Raw genomic sequence first — 27,035 nt, 5'->3', positions numbered from 1 at the left:
ACTTCAGTAAGTTTTGCTGTTTTACTTGATTTTACCTGTTTTTGTTTAATTTATAAAAATTGATTTTTGGCAAGAGAGTCTAAATTAAAACTAGACTAACAATTTACAAAACACACTATAAAGTGTCTAAACATTTTCTACTCAGTAGTAGCAGGGAGGTCAGTTTAGTTTTCTTGACATAAGGTGAATGAACCACTAAGAGAGAGTATTAAAAAAAATACAATAATTCCTTTCTGTTGTATTTTAATTTCATAAATAAATTACCTACAAAACACTATAATTACATGCATAAAGTTATTTATTACTGCTTATTACCAAATAATTATCATTTGAGACTTAAACAATACGTTGGCACTACACTAACAATAATTCTCATTGTGACAGTGTCTTTGGTGATTGACTGGACATTTTGTGAGCAAAATTTAGGTTTCGTTACATCCAAGACCAGCAGACCAGTTGCACATGCTCCCAATTGGGTCAAAACTCAAATTTTTCGGACAAGTGTACTCCCAACCGATGATTCTGTCCGTGTCCATTTTAGCGCAGTAAATGAACTTTTTGCAGGACAAAGGATGAGGGAAATTGCCTTGGTCCAGGCACTCAATCACTCCGTTATCGTGTATGAGTACTTTGCTGTGCGCAGGAATTTTACCTGTGTAATCCCCTTATTACTATTTCAACCCCTCCTTTTTGGTTATACTAAACTTACCTACTACACTACTTTCAATATTGTCGTAATAGTCATAGTCTGATACTGGCCTGTAATGAAGGGCTTGGTTGGGTTGCCGCCTCTTTGAAACCGCCCCCGAAGTGATCACAATCGCTGGAGTGTCGGTGGAGGTGGTGTAACGACTTCCAGCCCTTGTGGAAGCGGCACCTGCAGCATCTTTTAACCCCAATGAAACCCTTTCTGCGTAAAAACCCTAAATAACCTACATTTACTAACAAAATCCTCGGCAGTAATGCCCTGTATATTGTACACGTCATTCAGGAACGGTCCAGGAGTACTGTAAAGCTGAAGAAAGGGCACAGTAATGGCTACAGTTTTCTTCTTTGGAGAAGGCGTCACCAACGAGTAGGAAACCACTTGGGGTTTTCGCCTTGATGGTACCGGTGCCCTTTGAACCTTCTGCAAGGCAACAGCAATGTCAGCTAGTTCAGAAGGAGTCTTATTCCTGCAAAGTCAGTTTTTTTATCACTCTGTGTATATTAACTACAGTGGCGTAACATACGATTGATTTTCGGTGGTTTGGTGATTGGTCGAGTCTATGAACTGATCGGTGGTGTTTAAAGGGGGCAGATAGGTTGTGGTTCTTCCATAAGGTTTACGAGACACAAACCTGAATCTGCTGGTTGATTTAGTCAGGGGCGTAGTTGTGTTACCTTAAATTAATGGAAAGTTACATTTAACTAAACTACATGCAAATTAGCTCCTAAAAACAAAGACTTAACCCTGCCACTTTTTGCCTTGGAACTGCTTAAGGAGCCTCTAAAGGGCAAAAACACCTCAAAACAATCTTGTAGAGGATGAAATTTTGTACAACTTTCCTTCTTTACATTTTTTTGTAACTCCTTAAATAACCGAGCTACGTTCACGCAAAATCTTTTTAGTGTCAAAAATGTAAAAACTTCTCTATTAGAAAATGGAATGGAAGATCCCCATTGCCTTAAATGTTTTTGACACATCAAGAGACAAAATTAACAAGGAGTTAACTGGCAGCCATTAAAATTCCATCGAGACAACCGGTAGAAAAATCGAAAGTGATTGTTTACGTGATGAACTTAAAAGGTCAACAAATCTTCTTCCTTGGATGGTGTTGCAACACTGTTTTCTTCAGCTGTTTAACCCTAATAATCTTCCTTATAAACTGAATATATAATATTAAATGAAGACATTTAATATTATAATTGGTAATTATTAGAGAGACCACAAATTGCTTTTATAGGTAAAGAATCGTCAACAGTTGGGTGACCAATCAGACAACATTTTGGTACGGCTTACCTTGACTTTCTACCGGCCTGTAGGTGGACCGCCTTCTGCTGGTGGGTACCGTGGTTCTTCGACCAGGTTTAGTCACTCTCGGTGATGGTGTCGTGGTAGTTTCGAACCTGGTGAACGTCGTCGGTCTCCTTCTGTTACCCACCCGGAAAGCCGCCCTCGAAGAAGTCGTCTGCAAGTAGTGGTGACTGTAGTGTGTTAGTGAAAACTTTACTTATTGTAACACCCTAGTGAAATATACTGGATTGATTTTTTTGAGTTTTATTTCATAGCCTAAATGGATTCATTACATAATTATTGATAGCAGTCTAGGAAGTGTTAAGTAACAATACTTAATTAAGATCACATTATTCAGACAACAATGAATATTACCATAAATTAGCACTTAACCGTATAAAAACCATTGAGGTATTCAGTCATTGCCCAAGAACACTTTCATAAATCAATAAGAAAAAATCTTTAAAATTAATTCAATATCTAAAGAGAAATCACGACATGCTGGGATTGGCTGATTGCCTTGAAATTAAGCATAGTTTTTGCCAATTCTTGTTCATTGTTCAGAAACCGGTTACCAAATGTGAAATCAATCAAAAAAAACATTAAAAATGACTTTAATACCTCCATTTTTTCTGATCATAGCGCACAAGTTGGTTAATGGTTTTCAGTGCATGTTATTATCCAATTATCCCCAGAGTAAATGGTTGTTATTACACCAATTTAAATGGGTTTTTTTGGTCATATACTTTTCATTAATATTGCCAAAAGCGAGCATGTGTTTGTTGAAACACCCTGTATTTAGTAGATTCCGAATTATTCTGCTCTGGCTAGGACAGACGACATATACAGAGCGTCCTGTAAACCTATAACTTGCTATATGTATAATCGAAAAATGTTCTTATTAAGAAAATACAGGGTGTTGAAGTTTTTGAATGTATTTTCAATATTTCCTTTCTAACTTTTATGTTTTTGTCTATCCCTAAAAAAATGCGGCTAAAAATGCCAGAATATTCATTCTGAAGTCCTTTATCAATCCCTTATAAACACTGAAAACACAGATATATACAGGGTAGCCCTAAAAATGAGTTGTTTAACTTGACGATTGCTTAAAGTCTGTAAAGCCCTAACTCAGTTATTTTTAGGAGTTGAAGAACCGAAAAAATACCAGAATATTCTATTTGAAGACCTCTATAATTCCCTAACACGCACTCAACAATAGGGTACCAAATGAATACAGGGTCTCCCAAAAAATTAGTTGTTTAAGTCTCTTTGACTTACTTGACGTTTGCTCAAAGTTTGCAAAGCCATAACTCGGTTATTATTAAGAGTTGAACAACCGGAAAAACACTAGAATGTTCCTTTTGAAGTCCTCTATCAATCCCTTATAAGCACTGAAAAATCGGCCATCAAATATATACAGGGCCTTCCAAAAAATGAATTGTTTAGTTCCTTTGACTTTGTTGACCAATGCTCCAAATTTGCAGCGCCATTATTAAGTTATTTTTAGGATCTCAGCGACTGGAAAAAAACTAAAATGTTCTTCCTAAAACCCTCTATCCAAACCTAGTAAGTACATGAAAACCAACCACCAAATATATACAAGGTCTTCCAAAAACTAAATTGTAAGTATATAGGACTTACCTGAAATTTCCTTATATTTATAAGTAATTTGGTCACTTTTTAATAAAATTTTCAGTGAAAAAAAATTGTAAATTGTTTAGTAGTTTCTGTTAAAAACCTTAAATCCACTCTATTTATACAAATATTAGTGAGGTTATAAAGTAAAACCCTTTTCAAGTAAATATCACATTTTCAGTATATTTTTAAACAGGATTACAATGATAATGAAAAGAACACTCCCACTGGCCGACATACACGTAGTCACACATATCCACGTCCAGAAAATCCGTGAACGTACCTCAAAAAAGCTATGGCACACACAAAATGAGAAGGACAGAAAGTAACAGAGAACAGTGCTGTTTTAGTTTGGTTTTTGTACAGGTGCGGTTAAAAAAAAACAAAAAACAGTTAAATATTTACATTCAAACAGTGTCCTGATTGGTCCCAGGTCGACCAATCGCATTGGAATAAATAACTACTACTACTCTAGTTGTTGAGTCAAGATTTTGGAGGTATCCGGAAACTGGCAACACTCCGAGCCATCTCCACTTGAATTGGAGCTATTTTAATTGTCCTGGAGTCAGGAGGAGTGATCTCCATTACGTGGGCTTTTACCTCCTCATCTTGGTTCAGCACCCTCACAGGGATAAACCTGGTGGAGCCCTGCAGGTTCCCTTCCCCCTTATCCTGGTCCAAGAGTCTTACATTAACAAACTCTGACCTGCCCGTCTCTAAAACTTCATCATTTGTGGTGAAACTGGGGTTGAGGTGCTGTTTCTCCGAGTTAAACAGTCCTTGGAGAGGTATTGTGGAGGTTTCAGTGTGTCGAGGTTTGGGAGTAATCAAATTTAGATCAGAGGTTCCATCAATTATTTCAAAAAAGTTGTTTTTGGGGTGGCCACTCAGTTCGAATTTTCTCTCCTCTCGATTTGGTAGTTTCAAGTCAAAGTCAAAGTTTTTCAAGTTGACTGTTTGGGTTTTTGAAGGAACCTCCACCACTCTAGCTTCCTGGGTGACCAGCAAATCATTGGTTGTCGAAATTTCGTTAGACTCAGGGTCTTTAACTATAACAGTTTCATTATCCCCGTCCACAATTTTGATGAAGGTTATCCTGGATATTTCTCCTATTTTATTCACTGTGGGAACGATTTCTACTTTGGTGTCCACTTCCTCAGTCCCAGACTTGGTTTTCTTTTTAGCTTGTTTGGTTTTTATTTCTACTATCCTGTTGACTTCGATCAATCGTTCCAGTTTGCCAGTATTTGCTGGCAGTGGGGAGCTAACCATCGCTTCCGTTGTGGTGTCCAATTTTTCATCTTCTGAGGAAATTTCTGCAAAAATGTGATGCAGGGTTGTCAAGCTATCGGTGGTGCTCTCCTCCAGTACAGGTGCTGCTGTGGTGGTTACAGGGGGTTTCCTCTTGAAGAAGAGGTTTCTGTTACGTGTTTTAACTGCTTCAGTGTCCACCCCCAGGTTATCTACTGAGGTGGTAGTGGTGGTGGTTTTTTGCAGGAAGACTGGTTTTGTTCTTGGTGTAGTAGATTCTGAGGTGGTTTCAGTAATGCTGTACTGTTGAATTAAATTTCCTAAAGGTGTTATGGCAGTGGTAGTAGAGGAAGTTTCACTAGGAAACTTCCGGTTTTTAAATGATTTTTCTGATGTTGTGGTAGTGCTAGGTGGAGGTACACTAACCCTTCTATTCAAACCGAACCTAGGACGGTCTTTCACCGACCTTAAGGTGCTTCTCCTCTGGTACTCAGTGGTGGAGGAGGCTAAAGTGGTGCTCTCTTCCTCTCCAATTTCGTTAGAAGTTAATGTAACATCATCTAAAGTGGTTCCTTCCTCATTCAAGCTGGTTACAGTTGAAGTTTCAGGCTTTTTATTCATGGAAGTGGTCAGTATAACCTTACTAACAGTTTTGTTTTCCTTGTCAGGGTCTTCATCATCATTAAAGTTCATGCTGGACTCAAATTGGTGAGTGCGTTTAAACGAGTATACAGTATAGCTTGGAGTGCTTCTCAAATTGTCTTCTTCGGGAGGTTCGTCCTCTTGTAGGTTTTTAAAGTAGCTGTCCATGTAGGGGTCATCCATGAAAGGATCGTCCTCTTCCTCCTCCTCGTCCTCCTCTTCCTCGTCCACTTCTTCATCCTCTGGTTCTTCCACAACCGGTTCAGGGGAAGAAATGACGTACGACGGTCTGGTGTACAGGCTGAGTCTGTATGGCCTTGTGGTTGTTTCAGATTTACTGGTTGTGCTTTCTGGAGGTTCCGTTGTGGTTGTTGTAGTAGTTGTGGTACTTTGAAGGTTATTTGCAGGGCGCCTTCTCACAAACACTTTCCTTCGTCTAGTTGGTGTGGTTGTGGTAGTCTCCGTCACTGGTTCTGTACTAGTTGTGGTAAGTTTTCTGATAATCTTTCTCGTTCTAACTCTTCTAGCCGGAGTTGTGGTAGTGGTAGTGGTAGTAGTAGTTTCCAGAGGTTCTTTCAACAAACTTTTCCCTGAAAACACTTTTTTCAAAGCTTTTTCCTCCAGACCAAACGCATTAATCTTGCTACTCTCCCTGATGTTTGACTCAGACAGTTTGATGTTCTCCTCTTCCTCTTCCTGAGGTGGTTCAATGTTACTTTCTTCCGTTGCAGTAGTGTTACGAGGTTTCAGAAGCTGTAGCAATGAACTATCACTCTCAGAGGGAGGTGGAGTGGTTCTTTGCCTAAACAGCGCCACTCTTCTAGTAGACCTGGGGGTTTCTTCAGTTGTAGTGGTTGTGGACAGTCCAGTAGGTCTAAATTTCCTTATAATCTTTCTTGGTCTAGTGGAAGTTTGAGTGGTATTCTCTGTAGTCGGTCCTCCACGTATTACTACTCGTCTCACTAAATTTCCCGTCTTGGGGGTGGTTGTAGTAGTTGTAGTAACAACTCCAGGACGTCTCCTACGTTGCTGAGACACAAATTCACCACCTCTAAGGTTCAAATCCACAGCAGTTAAGGAAGACAAGTCGCTTAACTCTCCTGTAGGCCTATAAGCTCTGTTGTAGTCGTCATTGCTGTCACTCAAAGGTTTTTCAGTGGTTGTGAGCAACCTTTTTCGAGTACGTGCCGGTTTGGTGCTCTCCAAAGTCCGCGAGTACTTCTCCTCTTGCTCAACATCTCCACTTAAGTTCCTATTTACCGTACTAAATCTACTCCTAGTCCTAGCCTTAATTGTAGTAGTAGTCGTGGGTTCCGTAGAAGAGCGTGCGCGGGTTCTAAAAGATGGACTCACCTTGGTTGTGGTGCTTGTAGCAGCTGTTGTAGTTGCTACAGCCGAAAATGGCCTGGGTTGGTATAGAGGGCGCTTCTTTTTGGCTTCTGGCGCTACTGTACTACTATTACTTTCTGTCACTGTATTTTGTGTGCTTGTTATATCAGTTTTAACTACTTCTTCAGGATCGACAGTGGTCACCAAGTCTGTAGTTGCTTCAGAGGTGGTCACCCTGTAAAACCTTAAGGTATTTCACCTAGTTTTAGTGGAAGTCTACTAATTACCTTAACGTGGTAATATCCTCTGGTGGTGTTGTAGTCAACCTTCTTCTGGTGGTTTCAGGTGATGCTGTGGTAGTTGTAGTGGTGCTACCTCTTCTAATAGTTTGATATCTGTGTAAGGAACAATTTTAACTTTAAATTTAACTAAGGTTAGGAAAACATTACCTTAGAGAAGGACTGGTAGATGACGGTGCTTCAGTATTGCTGCTACAAATTAACACACCATAACAACTTCCACTGCAAAGCTAACAATAATACGTACCTGGGTTCGTTCAGTTCAGTTTCATCCTCCAGGTCTACTGGTGAAGCTGTAGATCTTCGTAGAGATGTATACCTGGAAGACGTGCTCGTAGCTTCAGTGGTCGTAGGTCGTTGTCTACGAATGTTAACATACTGAGGCTGGTTAGGTCTCTTGGTAACCGGTTCCGATTCCTCCACATCCCTATTTTCTTCCGCTTCAAGTTCTCCAAGTATTTTGTTCCGGCTCAGACCACTGAAAAAGAATTTCAACCGTTTATCTACTTTAAGTGTTTCCACTACCAAATCAGTAACTTTTAGGTGTTATCTAAACCACTTCTCCACAACAAAACCCTTGAGAAACAATCTTTAAAACCAGTTAAACGAAACCAAACATGGCAACCAAACTATTTCTAGTTGCTCTACTGGTGTATGGTTCCGTAAAAGCTGGCACCTACAAGGATCGGTTCCTAACCCAGTACAACAAGATCATAGACCCAAACAATCAGTACTTCTCCAAAGATGGAGTTCCCTATCATTCTTCCGAGACTTTACTGGTGGAATCTACGGATTATGGGCATGAAACCGACTCAGAAGCTTTCAGGTAATCCTGTTAAACCTTTCAAGAAGGTTAATAGAGTAAAAATTTCAAATTTCAGCTATAATGTTTACTTAAAAGCCATCTATGGGGCTGTCAGTGGAGACTTTGAGCCTTTCAACAATGCCTGGAATATGATTGAGCAGTTTATGATCCCTAAACTGCAGGAAAACACTGACAGGTATAATCCCAGCAATCCTGGGACTTCAGCTGGGATCACCGTGGGTGAAGACCCAATTTTTAACGAAATAAAGGAGGCTTACAACACTAGTGACATTTACATTATGCACTGGTTGTCTGACGTGGACAATATCTACGGTTTTGGTAGGTTTCAAGTGGTTTTCAGTCGATTGTTTTGCTCAGAACGGACTTTCAGGCAATATTCAGGGAGCGTGCGAACTAGGACCTGAAGCAGACGGGCCTTCTTTGGTTAATTTGGGTCAAGGCTCCTTGTGGGAAGGTTTCAATACTCCAACATGCGATAACTTTGCCTACGGAGCTGCAGACGGATTTCATGTAAGTTTCAGTGACTGTTTAAGTCAGAAGGAAATGTTTTGGTAGTTTTCAGAGACTGGACAAGCCACTCCCAGTTATCAGTACGGTGCTGGACCGGATGCAGACGCCAGAGCTGTACAGGCAGCTTTCTGGGCCTCACAGTAAAGTTCTACCCCCTTAAGTCTCAAAAAATGTTAATGCAATTTAGTGTAGGTGGGCACAGAAACATGGAAACTTGTCTGTAGTACAGGATAGTTTAAGAAAAGCGGCTAAAATGGGCGACTTTCTGCGATACTCCTTCTTTGATCGACACTTCAAACAAGTTAGTATCAAAATTATCATTATCAGCTACAAGGTGAACCAACAAATTGCAGATTGGTAACTGTATCGGTAAAGAAACCTGTCAACCAGCGCAAGACAAGAACAGTTCCCACTTCCTGATCTCCTGGGGTATTTCCTGGGGTGGGTCCTTGGGTACCAATGGGTATTCCTGGAGAAGTGGCAATTCTGTGGCTTACTACGGATACCAGAACCTTGTCACCGCTCATGGTTTGGTCAATGACCCTAATATAAGGTTGTTGTTGTGTACTTGTGACTTTTCATGAGAATTGAGAGGGTGTTTGTAGACCTAAAGGTGCTACAGCAATTTCGGATTGGCAGACCAGTCTAGACCAGCAGCTAGATTTGTACGAATACCTGCAAACTAGTCAGGGAGCTTTTGCTGCCGGAGTTACCAACAGTTGGAACAAAGTTTACGGGGATCCTCCTCAGGAATACAAGGTTAGCCACCATTGCACATTTAGTGGTTTACTGAGTGGTTTGGTTAACAGGATGCCTCGTTCAAAGGGATGTGGTTTGACTACCAACCAGGCTACGCAGACTCAAACCCTTGGTTTGGTTTCCAAGCTTGGACAGCAGACCGTGTAGCTCAGTACTACTACTTAACCGGTACTTTAACTATCACTCATCCAAACAAACCTTATTTGATACTTTATTAGGAAACACACGAGCTGAGGCAATAATCACCAAGTGGGCTAAATGGGTGATGAGTGAGATTACCTTTGACTCAGATGGGGACTTTACTATCCCTTCAAACATCAAATGGGAAGAGCTACCTCCAAATACTCAAGTTACTGTCACTGTAAGTTTAAAAGGGTTTCACCACTAAACAAACTGAGGAAGGAGGTGTTTGTAGGGTTATGGACAAAGCATTGGTGCAGCCTCAGCAACAGCGAGAACGTTAAGCTACTACGCTGCAGCTTCTGGGAACGCTGAAGCCAAGGAAGTGGCTCAGAAGTTGCTGGACGCTTTATGGGACCACCACCTTACAGATCGAGGAATTTCATTGGTTGAATCGTTTAGTGGTTACACTAATTTTAACCATAAGGTACACACGTTGCACTTTCTTGGATACACTCTGTATTATAGCAAATTGTAGTTGTACATTCCTTTGGAGGGTTGGTCGGGCAAATACCCAAACGGTGATCTAATCAACGAAAACTCTACATTCCTGAGCGTCCGGTCCTGGTTTAAGCAAGATCCTGATTGGTCCATGATTGAGGATTACCTAAACGGAGGACAGGTGCCCCAGTTTGCTGTGCACCGTTTTTGGGAGCAGGCAGATGTTGCCATTAGCTTGGCCACTTATGATTTACTTTTTGACGAGTAATTTGTCATTAAATAAAGAAAAAACTTACTTGTCGTCTTCGTTTGCTTCAGTTGTGCTGCTAGTTTTAGGTCTGCGGATGTTTACGTATTCCAGGGATGTTCTAGACTTGGTTTCTTTTTCCCGGGGTTCAGTAGGTGCTGGTGTTTCAGTAGTAGACCTGGAAATATTGTAAAAATGTATACAGTGTGTCCAGGAGGGGATACAAATTTGGATAAAGGAGAAAAGAGTTGTGGTGAATAAAGAAATTTTGTTGAAAATTTGCACAAAACGAGAAAAACTCACCTTTGTCTTGTTAAGGTACGATACTGAGGACGTCCTCGTTCCACTTTCTTTTCTTTGATCTCCTCACCAAAACCTCCTTGAGGACCGCCACTGTTCCGGTTGCCTGCACTTCTCAAAGCGCTCAAACTGTTCTTGTTCGTTTTACTCAAAACCCGTTCAAACAGCGACTTGCTAATGGATGAGGGAGTGGTGCTGCCTTGGTTGCTTGTTGTGGTGTCTTTCCCCAGGTTCAGCTGTTTTTCCAACTCCTCAATACCTCCAGCTTTCCTGATCAAATCGATTAGCTCCTTGATCACTTTGGGGTCTTCTTCAGCGCTGATTTTTTTGCTGGGCTCCTCGTCCTCGTACTCGTACTCTTCCTCCTCTGGGGCTTCAGTGGTCGTGGTGGTGGTAGTACGGAAGTTTAGGGTGGTTTTGCTGGTAGCCGCAGTGATTTTAGGTGGTGGTCTGGTAGTGGTGGTTGCTGGGGATTTCTCTGTGGTAGCCTTCTGAGCTTTTTTGTTGCAAAACACGTTCTGGCTGTAGTCACAAGAATCTGCAGCTTTGTTGAAGTACAGTCCAGCTGGACAGGTAAACTGGTGGGCTACTATTCCAGAATCACCAGCACCACTTAAACACCAGTAGTACTTTTTGCAATCTTTGGGATGGGGGAAGAAACCTTCGTCTTCACACTTGAAAGCTGTCAAAAATTATAATTTAACTTTTTGGCATAAAATGACCTAAAATTGGATTACCTCCACCCATGTCTGGTGTGGCAGGAGGTTCTGGAGTAGTATAGGCTGGGGTAACAATCTTCAGACTGCTGTAAGTGGAGGTTTCTTCAGACTTTTTATCTTGTGACTTGGTTTTAATGCTGTAAAACACACTTCATAGTAAATGTTTGTAATTTAGAGTTAAAAAGTAATTACCGCCTTCTTCTTGGTGTGGTTGATACACTAACTTCTTCAGGTTTTTCAGTTGTGGTGGTGGTTTTTCTTCTATTTTTCAGTTTGGAGGTTTTGGTGGGTTTACTTGGAGGTAATATCAAGTTATCTTCATTCGTTCTGCAAAAGTAGGTGTTATAACTAAATGAATGTGAGTTTAATGAAATTTTCCAACCCGTAAGCATTGAGCATGGCTTCTTTACCAGCCTCGATCAAAGGATAAGGTTTCCCGTGGCAGTTTCCTCTAAAATCGTCATTGTCTATAGCCCAGAACATGATTCCACCAAGTCCATTCTCCACAACGTACTCCGCCTTTTTCCGGACAATATTCTCATCATCATAACCCACCCATTGGTTGTCTTTAAACGCTATTGGGCCCATTGCCTTTTGATTCGGTTCATCCACTTCCCAATCCTGGTTTTTTACGTAATCGCATATCTATAAACATTGGAAATTACTTTGACATCCCTGTGGTGTTAATAATAGGCAAACCTCGTAATAAGCTAAATAACCATTCTCCCTGGTTGCTTCGCCCATATCTCCAGGTCCATCAGCTGGGGAACCTATCTCAAAAGCGTCTGGATTAAACAGCGTGTAAGAACGCCCATAAGTTGGTATTCCCAAGACTAGTTTGGCAGGGTCTGCCCCCATTTTCAGGTAGTGTTTTATGGTATAATCCTGAATAAAAAAAAAACCATCTACTAGCGGAAACACTCACTCCTTCCATAAGGTTCGGTTTGGCTTGATAAGAATATTTACTTTTATGGGAAATTCTATTACAGTTATAACTTGTTACAAGCGATTTTGGACTATAACAACAGCAATATACTTTATACAGATTTAATTTGTTGTCTTTACTAATTTCTAGTTTCACTGTAATTGTACAGGGTGGCCAATTTTTGTTGGTGGCTCTAGAACTATAAATGCCTATAAATTAAATATAAAATTCTCTATTTTTTTTGGAGAAAATCTCTTAAACCCTGAAGCCACGAAAATGATAATTTTCCTAAAAGGTGGTATAACTTTTAGGAAAATAAGCTTTATACAAAAAAGACCTTAAACCACTATGATACTAGATAAATGCTGTTATATTAACTTTCAGACATTAAGCTGAAACATAGAAAACCCGGAAAATTTGTAACATTTTGCAGGTCATCGGCTTTCTCTTCGTCCTTAATTGAAATACAGACAAGATAAGTAACCGTTATTACTTTAAAAGAAACAAAAGAGCCAATCACCTTGAAGTGCATTTGAAGAATGCCTACCATTAAAACAATACAACCATTCTAAGCCTCCAATCAATTTACCATTATGTAAAAGTTTCTCGTATTCCAATTGCATTTTAAGATAAACTTTTAATAGCACTTTCATATTTTTTTTTGGTCAGAAATTGTGAATATTGCGTCTTAATTGGTTTTATATTTACCACATGTACAGGTCATATAATTGGCCACGGTTCTGTTGGGAAATATGTGGGTTAAGGTGGTGGTTTTTCTGACCAATTAGCGCAAGGTAACAGTACCCAAAAAGTACCACCAAATTAGAATTACTTACGATGTTCAGTTCCGCATCGTAATTGTACTCGTTGTCTTCTTCTAAGGAGTAAAGCGGTGCATGATGATTCACTGCCGGTTCGAAAGCTGAATGATAATCGTAACTCAGGATGTTCATCCAATCTAGATATCTGAAATTACCATGCAATTTTAAATAGACAATTGCGTAAAGTACTTACTTGGTGAGTTTCGGTACATCGTAGCCTTTGTTAATGTATTCAATGCCCGCTGGGACCGCCATGGTAAGCAGCAATCTAGGTCTCCCGGTTTTTTCAGATTCCCTTTCAAATTCTTCACGTAATTCCTGCAATTTTCAATCATATCAGAACACAGTAAAAAAAATTGAAAAAATTGCTATATTATCCAGTTAAAGAAATTTACAAATTCTTTGGTTCCGGGTTTGTTATTTTCATAAATCAAGTTACAAGGCTTCAACGTTTTGATTCAAAGGTCACGTGACCTCCGTGTGATTTTATAATCGTGGTGTCATGTGATTTTTACGCCTATTATGTACTTTAGGCATTGCACAACTCAACTTAAAGGAGAAATTATAAAGGTTTTCTAATTACTACAAGCAGGATCAGAAAGATTTTCAATGGTGGTTTTGCTGGCCAAAGGAAAAACGCACCCAAACTGGGATTCGTAATTAATTTGTTACCGTTGCAAAACTGCACTTTTGCAATAAAATGTCCACTCTCGATTAGAAGGATTCTTGTTTGTTTTTCGACCTAGAAAAAAACAACTAAACCCGACCAGTGTAATGTAATTTATTATATCGATATTGCCTAAAAAATTAGAAATCTTCCAGTTGAGTTAACTATATAATTTTCGACATCAATTTGCTACACTAAGGGTCAGTTTAACTATAACCGATACAAACGGCCTTTACCTGAACAAGTTGAGCGTAGTTGTCCCTATCTCGAGGCTTTCCTCCGTCCCTGAATGTTGGGTATTCCCAGTCCAAGTCCAGACCGTCAAAGTGGTTCTGTCGCAGGAATTTTATGGCGTTTTTCACCAGTTCCTTTCGTCGCTCAGCACTGGCCACCATTGGGGAGAACCTGGAAGAACCCTCGTTCCAACCACCAATAGCTATTAAGGTTTTCAGGTTCTTGTTGTAGGTTTTCAAGCCCGTAAACTTGGCGTAACCACCTAGAATACGTCATTCTACTCAGATGTCTTTTACCTTGTAAAATTCTACTTTTTCAGTTTGAATTAAATACCATGTAAATGTTTATAATTCAATGTCAGCAAGTTATTGTTAATTGGTTTACTGGCCTAAAATTTTTCACAACCCTTGAATTTGGCAATTATAGTGTATATTATTATAGTATTATATTTTTTGATTCTCCTAAAGATCCTATCATATATTTCATAACCTATCTCTATCTGCAACTGTTTTCCAGCTATTGACGTTTGAAAAATGACGTTTCTGTCAAACTTTGCAGTATGACCTTGGCATATACCATTTTGCTCTACCTTCTTCGGCTTAGAAGCTAAGACACTCCCCACAACCGTTGCAGATACGTTATCACACATGAAACATACTTGAAATCGTTAGCAGAATCTAAATGTATAATGATATACAGGGTGTTCCATTTAAAATAATGGAATTGGTACCAAATTTAGGTAAGTTAAGTTAATTTTTACAGTTTTCGAAATATCGTCCGTCCTGTATGTGATAGGCCAAGCCTTAATCAATCACGGGCTTCTCGTAGCTTTCATTTTCGTGGCCGTAACCAATCGATTCGATCCACTTTTTTTCCATAATATCAACAACATAAAAGTTACCAAATTATTACAATGTTTCAATCAGCTTAGCTGTAATGGTAAAAAGTGTTACGTAAACATACCTTTTTCAATGTCCTGATACTTGTCGAACGGTTTCAGGGTGTTCTCTTTGGTGAATCCCCCGAATGCGTACACCAAATGGGTGCACAGGTAGGGATTGATGTTTTGCGGACTGAATTTTGCCTGTCCGGGCCTGTACACTGACCAGTTTGTGTAGTAACAGACAATTCTCATCTCTTTTGCGTCTGCAACAGATTCGAATAATATAAATGACTGAATGTAAAAGTAACTGTGATGTAGCACTGGTTTGTTTGTCCTCCAGGCAATTATGGATGGACGCGTTGTTGAATTAAAATGGCGGCTGGAGGACACTTATATGCAGGACGTTTCTTTATTAACAGCAAAACTAGTTGGTCTTACGAATGATCTAAGTGATCAAATATGTCAAGAAAAAATTCCTCAAGACACTTGTGTATTGCGTAAATTCTTAGCAACTAACGTATATTTATTAATATGTTATTATTAAAAGTGTACCTGGCCTTTAATATTGAATGAATGAAAATCAAGGTTGAATCCTTTCGTTTGTATTATTATTTTTACATTAATAGGTCTATGGTTAAACTTACCGATCAATTTGGTCCATGTTGATAATGATATAAGCAGGAATAACCATCGACAGATCACCGTCTGAAAACAAAAGACGATGATGAAATTACTATTTTTGCCACACAATTCTTATTAGGTCTAGTGACCTTCAGCTTTTTGCAATAAAGAAAACTTTCTCAAAACAATACATATGGGCGGTCAATTGCGAAAATCCATCGAGGTATTCAAACATATTACAGGTCTTCCGGCCATCTCAACCGCACCTTACAGGTCAAAATATTATACAATTCACTTTCACTCTCAAGATTTTCAGCTCACCAACCCTCTGAGTCTACAAAAAATATTTCTGATACCCACAATTTTACTAAATAATACTTTCTGATCTGGAGAAAGTGTCTTAATACAGAGGAAATCAAGCAGGAAGCGGCAATTTTTACTATCTCCTAATGGCATACTAAAATGTAAGTCCTTGAAAGTGAGTGGCTCTGGTAACCAGTCAACAGACTGAGATGGTCTGAGAGGTGAATCACACTAAAACAGGAATGTTGATGATCTTTTAAATGTTATTGATGTTCGTTAGGTGTGCCCAAGGATGTTTAATTGTATTTTCAGTTATGGTGATTGTGTAAAAAAAATCAGTTTTACTACTACAGTCAAAGTGAAGTTTACTGGTCTGTGATCTCAGTCAGTTACTTTACCACGAGTTATTTAAGACAGTTAATGGTGTCTAGAAACAAAAACAAGATTAATTAAATAAAACCAGCTAAAATTACGAAAGCAGTTTGGAGATATCAAACTGTTTCTGGCCTAATTGACTGTTGATGTCTCCATTAATGTCTTCTTTACTTTTTGGTTCCACTTCAGTTCTAGTCCTTTCCTCCATCCAGTTTAAACAAATTACAGTCATTACCATGAAATAACAAAAAAATTAGTCGACGTTTACCGAGGAAGTGGTGCAACAACGCCAGTACAAGGTAAATAATGGCCAAAAGCTAAATTATTATTACATGTTAATAAACTTAGACAATGGCATAGATGCAGTAACGGCTGTTCAGTTTATAATGATTAGCAACAGTAATTTGGTGTGAAATGCAATTTTGGTTTGATGAGCAGAAATAGAGTTTTCTTCACTTTTTTATGCATTTGGTCATGGTTAAATCCCAAATTTGTGGTTTCATGGCCCGAATTTGCTGAACATTGAATCCAATACTATTTTCATTGAACTTTTAAGCATTATTGCAACTATAATAAACAATATATTGGAATGGCATTTAAGTTTGAAATTGAACTTTTCCCTGCTTTATAGGAGTAGTACTGAAAACGTGACCATTTACAAACAACACCATATTTTTGGTTTCCTGACTATTTCGTATTATTTCCGGCCATCTTCAGTACCTGCATGTAATATTAATGGGAGGATTTCACTTAAGACCCTCAAAACTATCAACTTTCCATTCAAAATCGTTACAAAATGCTTTTTCCTCGTCTGGGACGTAACAATATTAATAATAACCGACTTGGACAAAAAGTGCAAACTGTCACGGTCTGATGGCAACAATTTCTTTCCCAACTTTGTCCATACATTAATATCGATACCGTTTTTCTTTTACTCAAAACCGGTTACGCATTACGATTTGCGTAACACTAACGTATTTCGCTTCTCAGCTGGTTTTAAGCTAATTTTAATTAATAATACAATAGGTAGTATTTGGGAAAAAAACACAAATTTTTGGACAAGGTCAACTAAAACAATTGCGAGATAAAACGGATGTGGTTAAGTATGGCTTTTTATACTTTTTTAAGACATTTATACGTCTATGGACAGATATTTTAATGGGCTTTCCAAAAATACTATTCTTGAGTTGATTCGTTTGAGGGTTTGACCGCTAGAGGGCTTCAAACTTGACCAAACCTATTATGCACATTTTTGGTGCACCTTCTCATTCAATCCTAAATAACTCGCTTATTTGGTATACCTTTTTAAGACATTTATACGTTTATGGACAGCTATTTTAATGGGCTTTCCAAAAATACTATTCTTGAGTTGATTGGTTTTATGGTTTGACCGCTAGAGGGCTTCAAACTTGACCAAACCTATTATGCACATTTTTGGTGCACCTTCTCATTCAATCCTAAATAACTCGCTTATTTGGTATACTTTTTTAAGACATTTATACGTTTATGGGTAGCTATTAAAAGGAGCTTTCCAAAAATACTATCCTTGAGTTAATTCGTTTGAGGGTTGCACCGCTAGAGGGCTTTGAATTTGACCAAAGTTATTATGCACATTTTTGGTGCACCTTCTCATTCAATCCTAAATATCTTGCGTATTTGGCATACTTCTTGAAAATCTTTATATGTCTTTAAACGGCCATTGAAATTAACTTTCTAAAAATGACCACACTTGGGCTTATATGTGTGAGGATTTGGCCACTAGAGGGCTTCAATGTTGATCAAAAACATTTTTGGTGCACTATTTTGATAAATCCTAAATAAGTTGTAGTGTGGTTGACTAAAACGGGCTTTCGAAAAGTCAGTAAGGTCAAAATTTACTTGCCAAAAGAGGATGTATGGTCCGGGCCAAGACAAATGACGACTACGTCATCATACGCATTGATTGGCTATAACAAATGTTAAAAAGTGTCCAATATTGTACTCCTTGCGTGCCAAACGAGATTACATTTCAGTGGCAATAATTCAAGGATGTTGCAAACACAACTGTTGACCTTAATTAGCCCGTGGATTCCATCTTTCTCTTTATTAATTAAAACATAAACAATTATTCGTATTGAATATATAAAACCACACCTACACTTCCTAATTAACAGCAATGTAACAAAAGGAAAAACGGTTCGCACTTGACTCTCTCTTTTTTTTCCTATTTGCCAATTTCTTCAATTGATCAATAATTAACACTAGATCATCAATTGTCAACAAATAAGAAGAAAGTCATGTGTGTGTGTTTAGAATGTAATTGGCGAATATCAAGCACAAGGTATGGGAACTTATTCAAATTTTAGTTTAGGTTCAGGGGCGTGTGAAATATGACAACTACGTGGAATTGTTAACACTAACCGAACCAATTTATTGTATACTGAATAAATTCCTCGAGCGAAGGTAAACCTGTCAAGCTCACAAGAACCACTTTCATTTTCCCTGCCATCCTTGTCTAGTGTTGTGTTTAGTCATAATTTTATGGTTTTATAGGACAATAGACCTATAACAATACAACATTTTCACTGTTAACCCTACAGTATTGCATCACAACTATTGGAATTCCATCTGAAAAAATGTAGTAGTTTTAAAGAATCGTTACGGTCAGCAGACATATAAAAGTATCTTTGATGTTAACCAGGTCAATCTTATGTAACTATGTTATTTATGCATGTGTGTTCCTTGTTCAGTGCTGCCACCATTACGGTTGTGTCATCCGCCTAATTGTGTTCTACTAGCAGGGATGTAAAGGTCTCTTAATGGTCAGATTTAGATGGGAAATCGAGACATTTCAACACCACAATCGATGTGGTAACGTTCCTTTCGCTACCACTCTGCTTAAAATATTAATTACACAAATTCCTGCTGCCTTTTTTGCTTTTGGGGCATGCCGCACGAGCGACTTTATGGTGCCGATCGAAATCGTTGTTTTTCGTAACGGTTCACACGAAAAAAGTGTTATAATTGTCTATTCCTTGTTGAGCTTTATTGCCTTGTTTCGAGCAAAACGTTTTTCCAGTCATTCAGAATGTTGATGTGGTGAAAAAATCAAAATTCCATAAATTTGAAAATTACTCTAGACAATCAACTAATTAGCGTTGGTTTTCATCTGAAACCACTAATCAACCAAGCTTAATCATCTTTGTCTCAATCGTTACTTTAAAGAGAGAAAGTGCTACATTAACGTCTGACTTTCACTGTTCAGGTGCAGGTACCTGTCTGAACAAACTTCTAATGGTGCGAGATTATTTTTAAATAGGCTCGAGATGACCAGAAGTTCCTAAACAATGTGAAATATCCAAAAAGTAGTATATTATAAAATATAGTGTGTCCCAATTTGGGATCTCGGTAACCGTAAGAGCTCCACAGTCGGTTAAATGGGGAAAGTTTAATTAAATAATCTTTCTCCGTTTTCCGGAAAATTGGGAAAACATCAGAAGCTGCATTTTTCAACTTACAGCTCCTTAACAAAGTCAAAGAGAGTTTTGAAACCAAGACATTATTAAGGCCCTTTTCTACGTAAAACACAATGACGTAACTAGAAAAAATCTATCGCCATTGGTTTCCAAGATATGGATGATCACTTTGTAAATTCTTATTGCTGATAATATATTATTTAGTTTCTAAAGGGCAGAGAAACGTTTTTTAAATTTTAAAACCCTCTTGGAGTAAGAAAATTACAGTTTTAAGCACATTTTTGGAATCCTCATTAAATTTTTTATTCAATAACCTGAAAAAACACTAAAAATTTCGTACAGTCAGGTAGAAAAGCAGTGTCAAAGTTTGAATTGTCAGAAACACAGTTTGAAAGGACAGACAGGGACAAAATCGACTGTAAAACCCTCATGGAGTAAGAAAATTACAGTTTTAAGCACATTTTTGGAATTCTCATTAAATTTCCTATTCAATAACCTGAAAAAACACTAAAAATTTCGTACAGTCAGGTAGAAAAGCAGTGTCAAAGTTTGAATTGTCAGAAACACAGTTTGAAAGGACAGACAGGTACAAAATCGACTGTAAAACCCTATTGGTTGAGAAAAAGACAGTTTTAAGCACATTTTTAGGATCCTCATTAAATTTTCTATTCAATAATCTAGAAAAATACTACAAAATTTTGTACAGTCAGGTAAAAAAGTAGTGTCAAAGTTTGATCTACCAGAAACACAATTTGAAAGGACAGACAGGGACAAAATCGACTGCAAAACCCTCTTGGAGTGAGAAGATGACAGTTTTAAGCACATTTTTGGAATCCTCATTAAATTTCCTATTCCATAACCTGAAAAAACACTAAAAATTTCGTACAGTCAGGTAGAAAAGCAGTGTCAAAGTTTAAATTGACAGAAACACAGTTTGAAAGGACAGACAGGGACAAAATCGACTGTAAAACCCTCATGGAGTAAGAAAATTACAGTTTTAAGCACATTTTTGGAATTCTCATTAAATTTCCTATTCAATAACCTGAAAAAACACTAAAAATTTCGTACAGTCAGGTAGAAAAGCAGTGTCAAAGTTTGAATTGTCAGAAACACAGTTTGAAAGGACAGACAGGTACAAAATCGACTGTAAAACCCTATTGGTTGAGAAAAAGACAGTTTTAAGCACATTTTTAGGATCCTCATTAAATTTTCTATTCAATAATCTAGAAAAATACTACAAAATTTTGTACAGTCAGGTAAAAAAGTAGTGTCAAAGTTTGATCTACCAGAAACACAATTTGAAAGGACAGACAGGGACAAAATCGACTGCAAAACCCTCTTGGAGTGAGAAGATGACAGTTTTAAGCACATTTTTGGAATCCTCATTAAATTTCCTATTCCATAACCTGAAAAAACACTAAAAATTTCGTACAGTCAGGTAGAAAAGCAGTGTCAAAGTTTGAATTGACAGAAACACAGTTTGAAAGGACAGACAGGGACAAAATCGACTGTAAAACCCTCATGGAGTAAGAAAATTACAGTTTTAAGCACATTTTTGGAATTCTCATTAAATTTCCTATTCAATAACCTGAAAAAACACTAAAAATTTCGTACAGTCAGGTAGAAAAGCAGTGTCAAAGTTTGAATTGTCAGAAACACAGTTTGAAAGGACAGACAGGTACAAAATCGACTGTAAAACCCTATTGGTTGAGAAAAAGACAGTTTTAAGCACATTTTTAGGATCCTCATTAAATTTTCTATTCAATAATCTAGAAAAATACTACAAAATTTTGTACAGTCAGGTAAAAAAGTAGTGTCAAAGTTTGATCTACCAGAAACACAATTTGAAAGGACAGACAGGGACAAAATCGACTGCAAAACCCTCTTGGAGTGAGAAGATGACAGTTTTAAGCACATTTTTGGAATCCTCATTAAATTTCCTATTCCATAACCTGAAAAAACACTAAAAATTTCGTACAGTCAGGTAGAAAAGCAGTGTCAAAGTTTAAATTGACAGAAACACAGTTTGAAAGGACAGACAGGGACAAAATCGACTGTAAAACCCTCATGGAGTAAGAAAATTACAGTTTTAAGCACATTTTTGGAATTCTCATTAAATTTCCTATTCAATAACCTGAAAAAACACTAAAAATTTCGTACAGTCAGGTAGAAAAGCAGTGTCAAAGTTTGAATTGTCAGAAACACAGTTTGAAAGGACAGACAGGTACAAAATCGACTGTAAAACCCTATTGGTTGAGAAAAAGACAGTTTTAAGCACATTTTTAGGATCCTCATTAAATTTTCTATTCAATAATCTAGAAAAATACTACAAAATTTTGTACAGTCAGGTAAAAAAGTAGTGTCAAAGTTTGATCTACCAGAAACACAATTTGAAAGGACAGACAGGGACAAAATCGACTGCAAAACCCTCTTGGAGTGAGAAGATGACAGTTTTAAGCACATTTTTGGAATCCTCATTAAATTTCCTATTCCATAACCTGAAAAAACACTAAAAATTTCGTACAGTCAGGTAGAAAAGCAGTGTCAAAGTTTGAATTGACAGAAACACAGTTTGAAAGGACAGACAGGGACAAAATCGACTGTAAAACCCTCATGGAGTAAGAAAATTACAGTTTTAAGCACATTTTTGGAATTCTCATTAAATTTCCTATTCAATAACCTGAAAAAACACTAAAAATTTCGTACAGTCAGGTAGAAAAGCAGTGTCAAAGTTTGAATTGTCAGAAACACAGTTTGAAAGGACAGACAGGTACAAAATCGACTGTAAAACCCTATTGGTTGAGAAAAAGACAGTTTTAAGCACATTTTTGGAATCCTCATTAAATTTCCTATTCCATAACCTGAAAAAACACTAAAAATTTCGTACAGTCAGGTAGAAAAGCAGTGTCAAAGTTTGAATTGACAGAAACACAGTTTGAAAGGACAGACAGGGACAAAATCGACTGTAAAACCCTCTTGGAGTAAGAAAATGACAGTTTTAAGTACATTTTTGAAATCCTCATTAAATTTCCAATCCGATAACCCAAAAAACCACTACAAAATTTGGTGCAGTCAGGGAGAAAAGCGGTCTCAAAATTTGAACTGCAAGAAACACAGCTTGGAAAAACAGTCAGGGACAAAGTTGGCAGTTAAACCCACTTGGAGTAAGGAAATGACTATTTGAAGCACATTTTTGGAATCTTCATTAAATTTCCTATTCAATAACCTGAAAAAATACTAAAAATTTCGTACAGTCAGGTAGAAAAGTTTGAATTACCAGAAACACAGTTTGAAAGGACAGTTAGGGACAAAATCGACTATAAAACCCTCTTGGAGTAAGAAAATGACAGTTTTAAGCACATTTTTGGAATCCTCATTAAATTTTCTATTCAATAACCTGAAAAAACACTAAAAATTTGAAGCCAGAAAAATACCTGAGATAATAAATTTTAAAATTTTGATTTTAAAAATTTAACTGTTTTTCTTTTTTGGACCCCCTGTATATGTTCAATCGTTGTTACTGTTAGAACAAGGTGAAAGAACAGTTTGAGACGAATTTTAAGAGCTTTTTACTGTCGCTAAAACCCGAAAAATGACAGAAAAACGAAATTTTCCAAAAATTTCAACAATTCAAGATGGCGGCAATAACAATTTACAAAGTTATCATCCATATCTCGGAAACCAATGACAATAGATTTTTCAATAATGTCTTAGTTTCAATACTCTCTTTAACTTTGCAGCTTCTGGCATTTTCCCAATTTTCCGGAAAACTCAGAAAGATAATTTAATTTGGAAACCGGAAATAAGTTTTACGTAAAATTGTCTAAAACTTTCCCCATTTAACCGACTCTGTAGCTCTTACGGTTACCAAGATCCCCATACATGTAGAACCAATTTGGGACACACTGTATAGGTTGGTGAAGACCTTGATAAATTAACAGTAAACTGAGAATGAATTAGTTACGATGCACTTTAAGTGCATCCTTGTATGAATACAAAAGATTGAATTATCAAAAAAAAAATAGGTGTGCAAAGTCTTGTTGTAAATTTTAAATAGGTGTTCCCTCTGTTACCTTTATTAAAATTTGTTACAAATGTCAAGGTGTGACTTCATACAACACTACCAGGGTCACCTTTTTACTTTTAATGGAACCTTAAAGCAGTAATTATTATTAATACGTCGATGAAACGCACATGCACATTACGAAACGTGATTTAATGGAGCGAACCTACTTCCACACGAATTTTCCACTTGCTTTGGTACGAAACCGAATTTTTGTTTACTTTACCAACAACAAAAACACTGTTACGTGTTTGACGGTTATGCTTTTTGACCGCCATTCCGACAATCCCATATTTCAAAGCAAAGTGCGGTGGCCACCATTGTTTTTGTCATAACGATGTAATTCGGGTTTCTTCCTTTCTGAATTGACTAAATCCTAATTATTTAGTGAAAAAAATGGATTTCCTACCTAATTTTTGACATTATAGTTTTAGCGTACTTATCGACAGCCTTATAGTTGACATGATATTGACTTTTATATGTCGATACTACTATAATTCTACTTGTTCAGCATTTGCATAAACCTCAGCCTAGTGAATATAGTTTGTGATTGGTCAGAAAAAGCAGCAATTTTTTTTTTGTACGCAAAAAAAAGTGTATGCAAAAATGCACATACCCAAAAAACGGGTTGCAACTAAATCAACTGAGACACCAGTAAAATACCAAGGTACCATAATAAACGCGTTGGCGAACCCAGTTTTAAAGACCTTTTATTAGGTGGGTGAGGTTATTGACGCTTTTTTGCAACAATAAAGCTATAAAAGTATATTTTTTTTGCTTGTGGTACCATCAGGGTTGGGCTTCGCACCCAAAAGTGGAAGCGAAAGTTCCAATAGTTAGGCAACCGATACTTTAGGAAACCCATAATATATTTGGCTCATTTGTATGCGAAGAGGGTTTTTTATGGTAATTACTACTTATATAACAATTATGACATTCCAGTGATGACATTACTAGACAGACTCACCGAGATCATGTTGCCAGCAAATCAAAACGTTCAAACATCCAAAATAATCCAGAAAATCAACGGAACCACCTTACAAACACCTTAGAAAATGCACGGCACTGGTTTGAACGCGCAAAATTACACGGGTACCACTCGTAATGACGCAGTTCTTCGGCGACACCAGTCCAAGAACTGATGAGTGGTACGCGAAGAAGGTGAGAGGTACCCAACAGTGGTGGCGGGGAATCTTCCCCCACACATGCACTTTTCAGTTAAAATCAATGAGAAAAAGTTCATCCCCAATGATGAAAATACAGAGAAGAGGATATTGGTCCTTTCTCATCCAATTTTGTTGTTTTGTACCTCTATGGAATTGAATTTGACAATTTTCAAGCTGTAATTGAGGGCATAACTGTCAAAATTACACTCGTAAAGCTATAAAATACGTTTGGAACTACTTGTACTGATTTTACTAGATTTTCAGAATGTTTTGTGTTGTCAGATATAAAAATAGACTAAAATTAAGTCAGAAACAGACAACCAGATGTTACAAATGCCAAAAATGCTCTTATAAAGGTATAAAATGCATTCAACTAAAGTCAAACAGATTTCCTTACTTTTCAATGTGTTTCGTTGTTTTGTACCTCTATGGGATTAAATTTGAAAGTTTTCAAGTTTAGAGCAGAACAAAAAACAGAGCAGTAACCCATAACTGTCAATATTCGACTCATAAAGCTATAAAATACATTTAGTACTGCTTTTATTGATTTTAAGAGTGTTTTGTGGTTTTACAGCTTTATGCAGAGGATTTTGACGGTTGTCAGATATAAAAATGGACGAAAATTAAGTCAGAAACAGACAACCAAATGTTACAAATGCCAAAAATGCACTTATAAACGTATAAAATGCATTCAACTAAAGTCACACTAATTTCGTTTCTTTTCAAGTATGTTTCGTTGTTTTGTACCTCTATGGGATTGAATTTGACAGTTTTTAGGTTTAGCACAGAACCAAATACAGAGCTGTAACGTGCAACTGACGGCCAAATGTAACAACTGTCAAAGTTCCATTCATAAAGCTATGAAATACGTTTAGTACTGCTTATATTGATTTCAATAGATTTTAAGATTTTAAGAGTAGAATTAAGTCAGAATAATCACTTTATTAAACAAAAATAGAAAAAGAAGTTTTTCTTAATATTTTTCGCAGATGACATGCATATTCTGCATGTTTTCAATGCACGAATCGAATCTGTAATGGACATTTTTAGAGTAAAATGTTGATGGTCAAAGCTGAAGATAAAAATTAAATTGACCCACATAATGACCAACAACGATAAGAAATATAAATCCCCGTTGATTTGTTATTATAAATACTGTGTTGTAAAATTGCTATCAGAAAGTGTTAAAATGTGGAAGTGTGCTCTTTTCCTGCTATTTTCAGCTGCAATTCTCCATCAGGTTTGTTACACTGCAATTAAATCCAAAACAACCACAGAAATACCACTAAATCTGCAGGGAAAGGCTTCTGGGAAAGATGCTGCCAAAAAGGCTTTCCACCAATTAATGGCTGCCATTGACAAGGCTTTAACCCAAGCTCAGAAGGTACTGAACAAAGCTGTTGCCCAATTCCAAGCCAAATCTGCTGAGCTTGAAGCCAAAGCTAAGGCTGAGCTGGATAAATCTTTGGCTCCCTTAAGGACCAAACTGGACGACTTGGTGGCCAAAGCCAAAGCTAAAGGTAATGGTTTACACTAAAATAGTAAATAAAAGTCTAACAAAAAAACAACAGGTTTTGATGTGGCCAAATGTAAAAAATACCTGGACGACTTCTCCTACACTCCAGACCAGCTGGTGCACAATCTGCTGGACTGTTTCAATCAACAGCTAACCCAAGCTCAAAGCTATGTGAATAATGCGTTGGACAATGCGAAAAAAATGGAACGGGACCTAAATTCCTTAGATGGAGACATTGACAAGTGCGCAGAGAAGAAAAAGTGGAAACAGGCTGAATGTTACGCCAAATTGACCGAAAAAATCGTTGAAGATACCAAATCAGCGCCCCAGCATATCATTGAAGATGCCCAGAAGACAGCCAATTTGGTTATGAATTTAGTACCTAATTTGGAAGCCTGTTTCTTGCAGCAGGTCAAAAATGCTGAAAAGGGGGCCACCAAGGATGTCACCGATTTTGCTTTGTGTGCAGCTGTTCCCACTATAATAATAACGCAGTAATAAGTTACTGGCAAATTGATTGAAATGACTTGGCACTAAAAAAATTACTTCAAATATATTTTTAGAATTTTAAAAATTACATTTTAATTGCTAACACTTATGTGCCTTCAATGAGTAGATAGATAAAGGATACGAGGGCTTTTTCGAGTGTTTGTCATTCTGGAAACAGTCAAATAAAAATGGTTTGACGTCAGTGAAACGTTGAGAAAAGTGGATAAACAATCACTTACCTGTCTTTATATCAGTAAATATGACATAACAACATGTTTTTAGTTTGCTTCGATTTTTACCATAATTATAACACTAGAAATGTATAAGTAAACATTAAAACATGCCAAACTCCTTAAAGATTTCTCGGTAGAAAACATTTTTTT

The 27,035-nt window shown here is 37.4% G+C and overlaps 3 protein-coding genes and 1 long non-coding RNA gene across 6 annotated transcripts; 3 read left to right on the top strand and 1 right to left on the bottom strand.

Moving 5' to 3' along the window:
- Window positions 1-226: 226 nt before the first annotated feature.
- Cht6 (Chitinase 6) lies at window positions 227-24,630 on the bottom strand. Of its 3 annotated transcripts, XM_081988130.1 has the most exons (21): window positions 24,449-24,630; window positions 15,309-15,369; window positions 14,745-14,927; window positions 13,784-14,043; window positions 13,074-13,198; window positions 12,896-13,025; window positions 11,834-12,019; window positions 11,517-11,779; window positions 11,327-11,461; window positions 11,153-11,271; window positions 10,419-11,097; window positions 10,165-10,293; window positions 7,400-7,630; window positions 7,303-7,344; window positions 7,141-7,248; window positions 6,878-7,088; window positions 2,003-2,171; window positions 1,233-1,383; window positions 937-1,175; window positions 710-886; window positions 227-652 (listed from the first exon to the last, which is right to left on the bottom strand). In XM_081988130.1, exons 1-21 carry the CDS (start codon window positions 24,455-24,457, stop codon window positions 423-425), a joined length of 3,837 nt encoding a protein of 1,278 aa, XP_081844256.1. In that variant the 5' UTR covers window positions 24,458-24,630; the 3' UTR covers window positions 227-422. The 3 variants fall into 3 exon arrangements, with proteins under 3 accessions (XP_081844256.1, XP_081844254.1, XP_081844255.1); XM_081988128.1 differs by lacking the exons at window positions 227-652; window positions 710-886; window positions 937-1,175; window positions 1,233-1,383; window positions 2,003-2,171 and having other exon boundaries at window positions 3,795-7,088; window positions 24,449-24,627; XM_081988129.1 differs by lacking the exons at window positions 227-652; window positions 710-886; window positions 937-1,175; window positions 1,233-1,383; window positions 2,003-2,171 and having other exon boundaries at window positions 3,795-7,088; window positions 7,303-7,341; window positions 24,449-24,627.
- Window positions 7,746-10,168, top strand: LOC145734648 (exoglucanase B-like). Its single transcript, XM_081988145.1, has 11 exons — window positions 7,746-7,978; window positions 8,034-8,296; window positions 8,349-8,488; window positions 8,534-8,628; window positions 8,681-8,789; window positions 8,842-9,041; window positions 9,094-9,247; window positions 9,298-9,415; window positions 9,466-9,608; window positions 9,663-9,854; window positions 9,906-10,168. The coding sequence occupies exons 1-11, from the start codon at window positions 7,770-7,772 to the stop codon at window positions 10,134-10,136; spliced, it is 1,854 nt and encodes a 617-aa protein (XP_081844271.1). The 5' UTR covers window positions 7,746-7,769; the 3' UTR covers window positions 10,137-10,168.
- Window positions 14,330-15,255, top strand: LOC145734657 (uncharacterized). The gene is made up of 2 exons (XR_014179473.1): window positions 14,330-14,520; window positions 15,005-15,255. It is a non-coding gene; the product is annotated as an uncharacterized LOC145734657 (long non-coding RNA).
- A 1,100-nt stretch (window positions 24,631-25,730) lies between the features above and the next one.
- On the top strand, window positions 25,731-26,737 carry LOC145734653 (uncharacterized). Its single transcript, XM_081988149.1, has 3 exons — window positions 25,731-25,887; window positions 25,945-26,167; window positions 26,219-26,737. Exons 1-3 carry the CDS (start codon window positions 25,750-25,752, stop codon window positions 26,659-26,661), a joined length of 804 nt encoding a protein of 267 aa, XP_081844275.1. The 5' UTR covers window positions 25,731-25,749; the 3' UTR covers window positions 26,662-26,737.
- Window positions 26,738-27,035: the final 298 nt, after the last annotated feature.

The sequence above is a fragment of the Ips typographus genome, linkage group LG10, assembly GCF_016097725.1.
Source record: "Ips typographus isolate SLU linkage group LG10, UJ_Ityp_2.0, whole genome shotgun sequence".
Taxonomy (NCBI): domain Eukaryota; kingdom Metazoa; phylum Arthropoda; class Insecta; order Coleoptera; family Curculionidae; genus Ips; species Ips typographus.
Note: the sequence above shows the minus strand (reverse complement) of the source record. Positions and strands in the feature narration are given on the sequence as shown.

Excerpts from the sequence above, each read along its gene's own strand:
- LOC145734653 (XM_081988149.1), top strand. The coding sequence starts at position 25,750 with ATGACCAACAACGATAAGAAATATAAATCCCCGTTGATTTGTTATTAT. Across the intron at positions 25,888-25,944 it reads CAGCTGCAATTCTCCATCAG|GGAAAGGCTTCTGGGAAAGA; the intron begins GTTTGTTACACT and ends CTAAATCTGCAG. Across the intron at positions 26,168-26,218 it reads GGCCAAAGCCAAAGCTAAAG|GTTTTGATGTGGCCAAATGT; the intron begins GTAATGGTTTAC and ends AAAAAACAACAG.
- Cht6 (XM_081988128.1), bottom strand. Across the intron at positions 12,020-12,895 it reads ACGATGCGGAACTGAACATC|GATTATACCATAAAACACTA; the intron begins GTAAGTAATTCT and ends TTTTTTATTCAG. Across the intron at positions 11,272-11,326 it reads ACCACACCAAGAAGAAGGCG|CATTAAAACCAAGTCACAAG; the intron begins GTAATTACTTTT and ends TGTGTTTTACAG.
- LOC145734648 (XM_081988145.1), top strand. The coding sequence starts at position 7,770 with ATGGCAACCAAACTATTTCTAGTTGCTCTACTGGTGTATGGTTCCGTA. Across the intron at positions 9,042-9,093 it reads GTCAATGACCCTAATATAAG|ACCTAAAGGTGCTACAGCAA; the intron begins GTTGTTGTTGTG and ends GGGTGTTTGTAG. Across the intron at positions 9,609-9,662 it reads ATACTCAAGTTACTGTCACT|GGTTATGGACAAAGCATTGG; the intron begins GTAAGTTTAAAA and ends AGGTGTTTGTAG.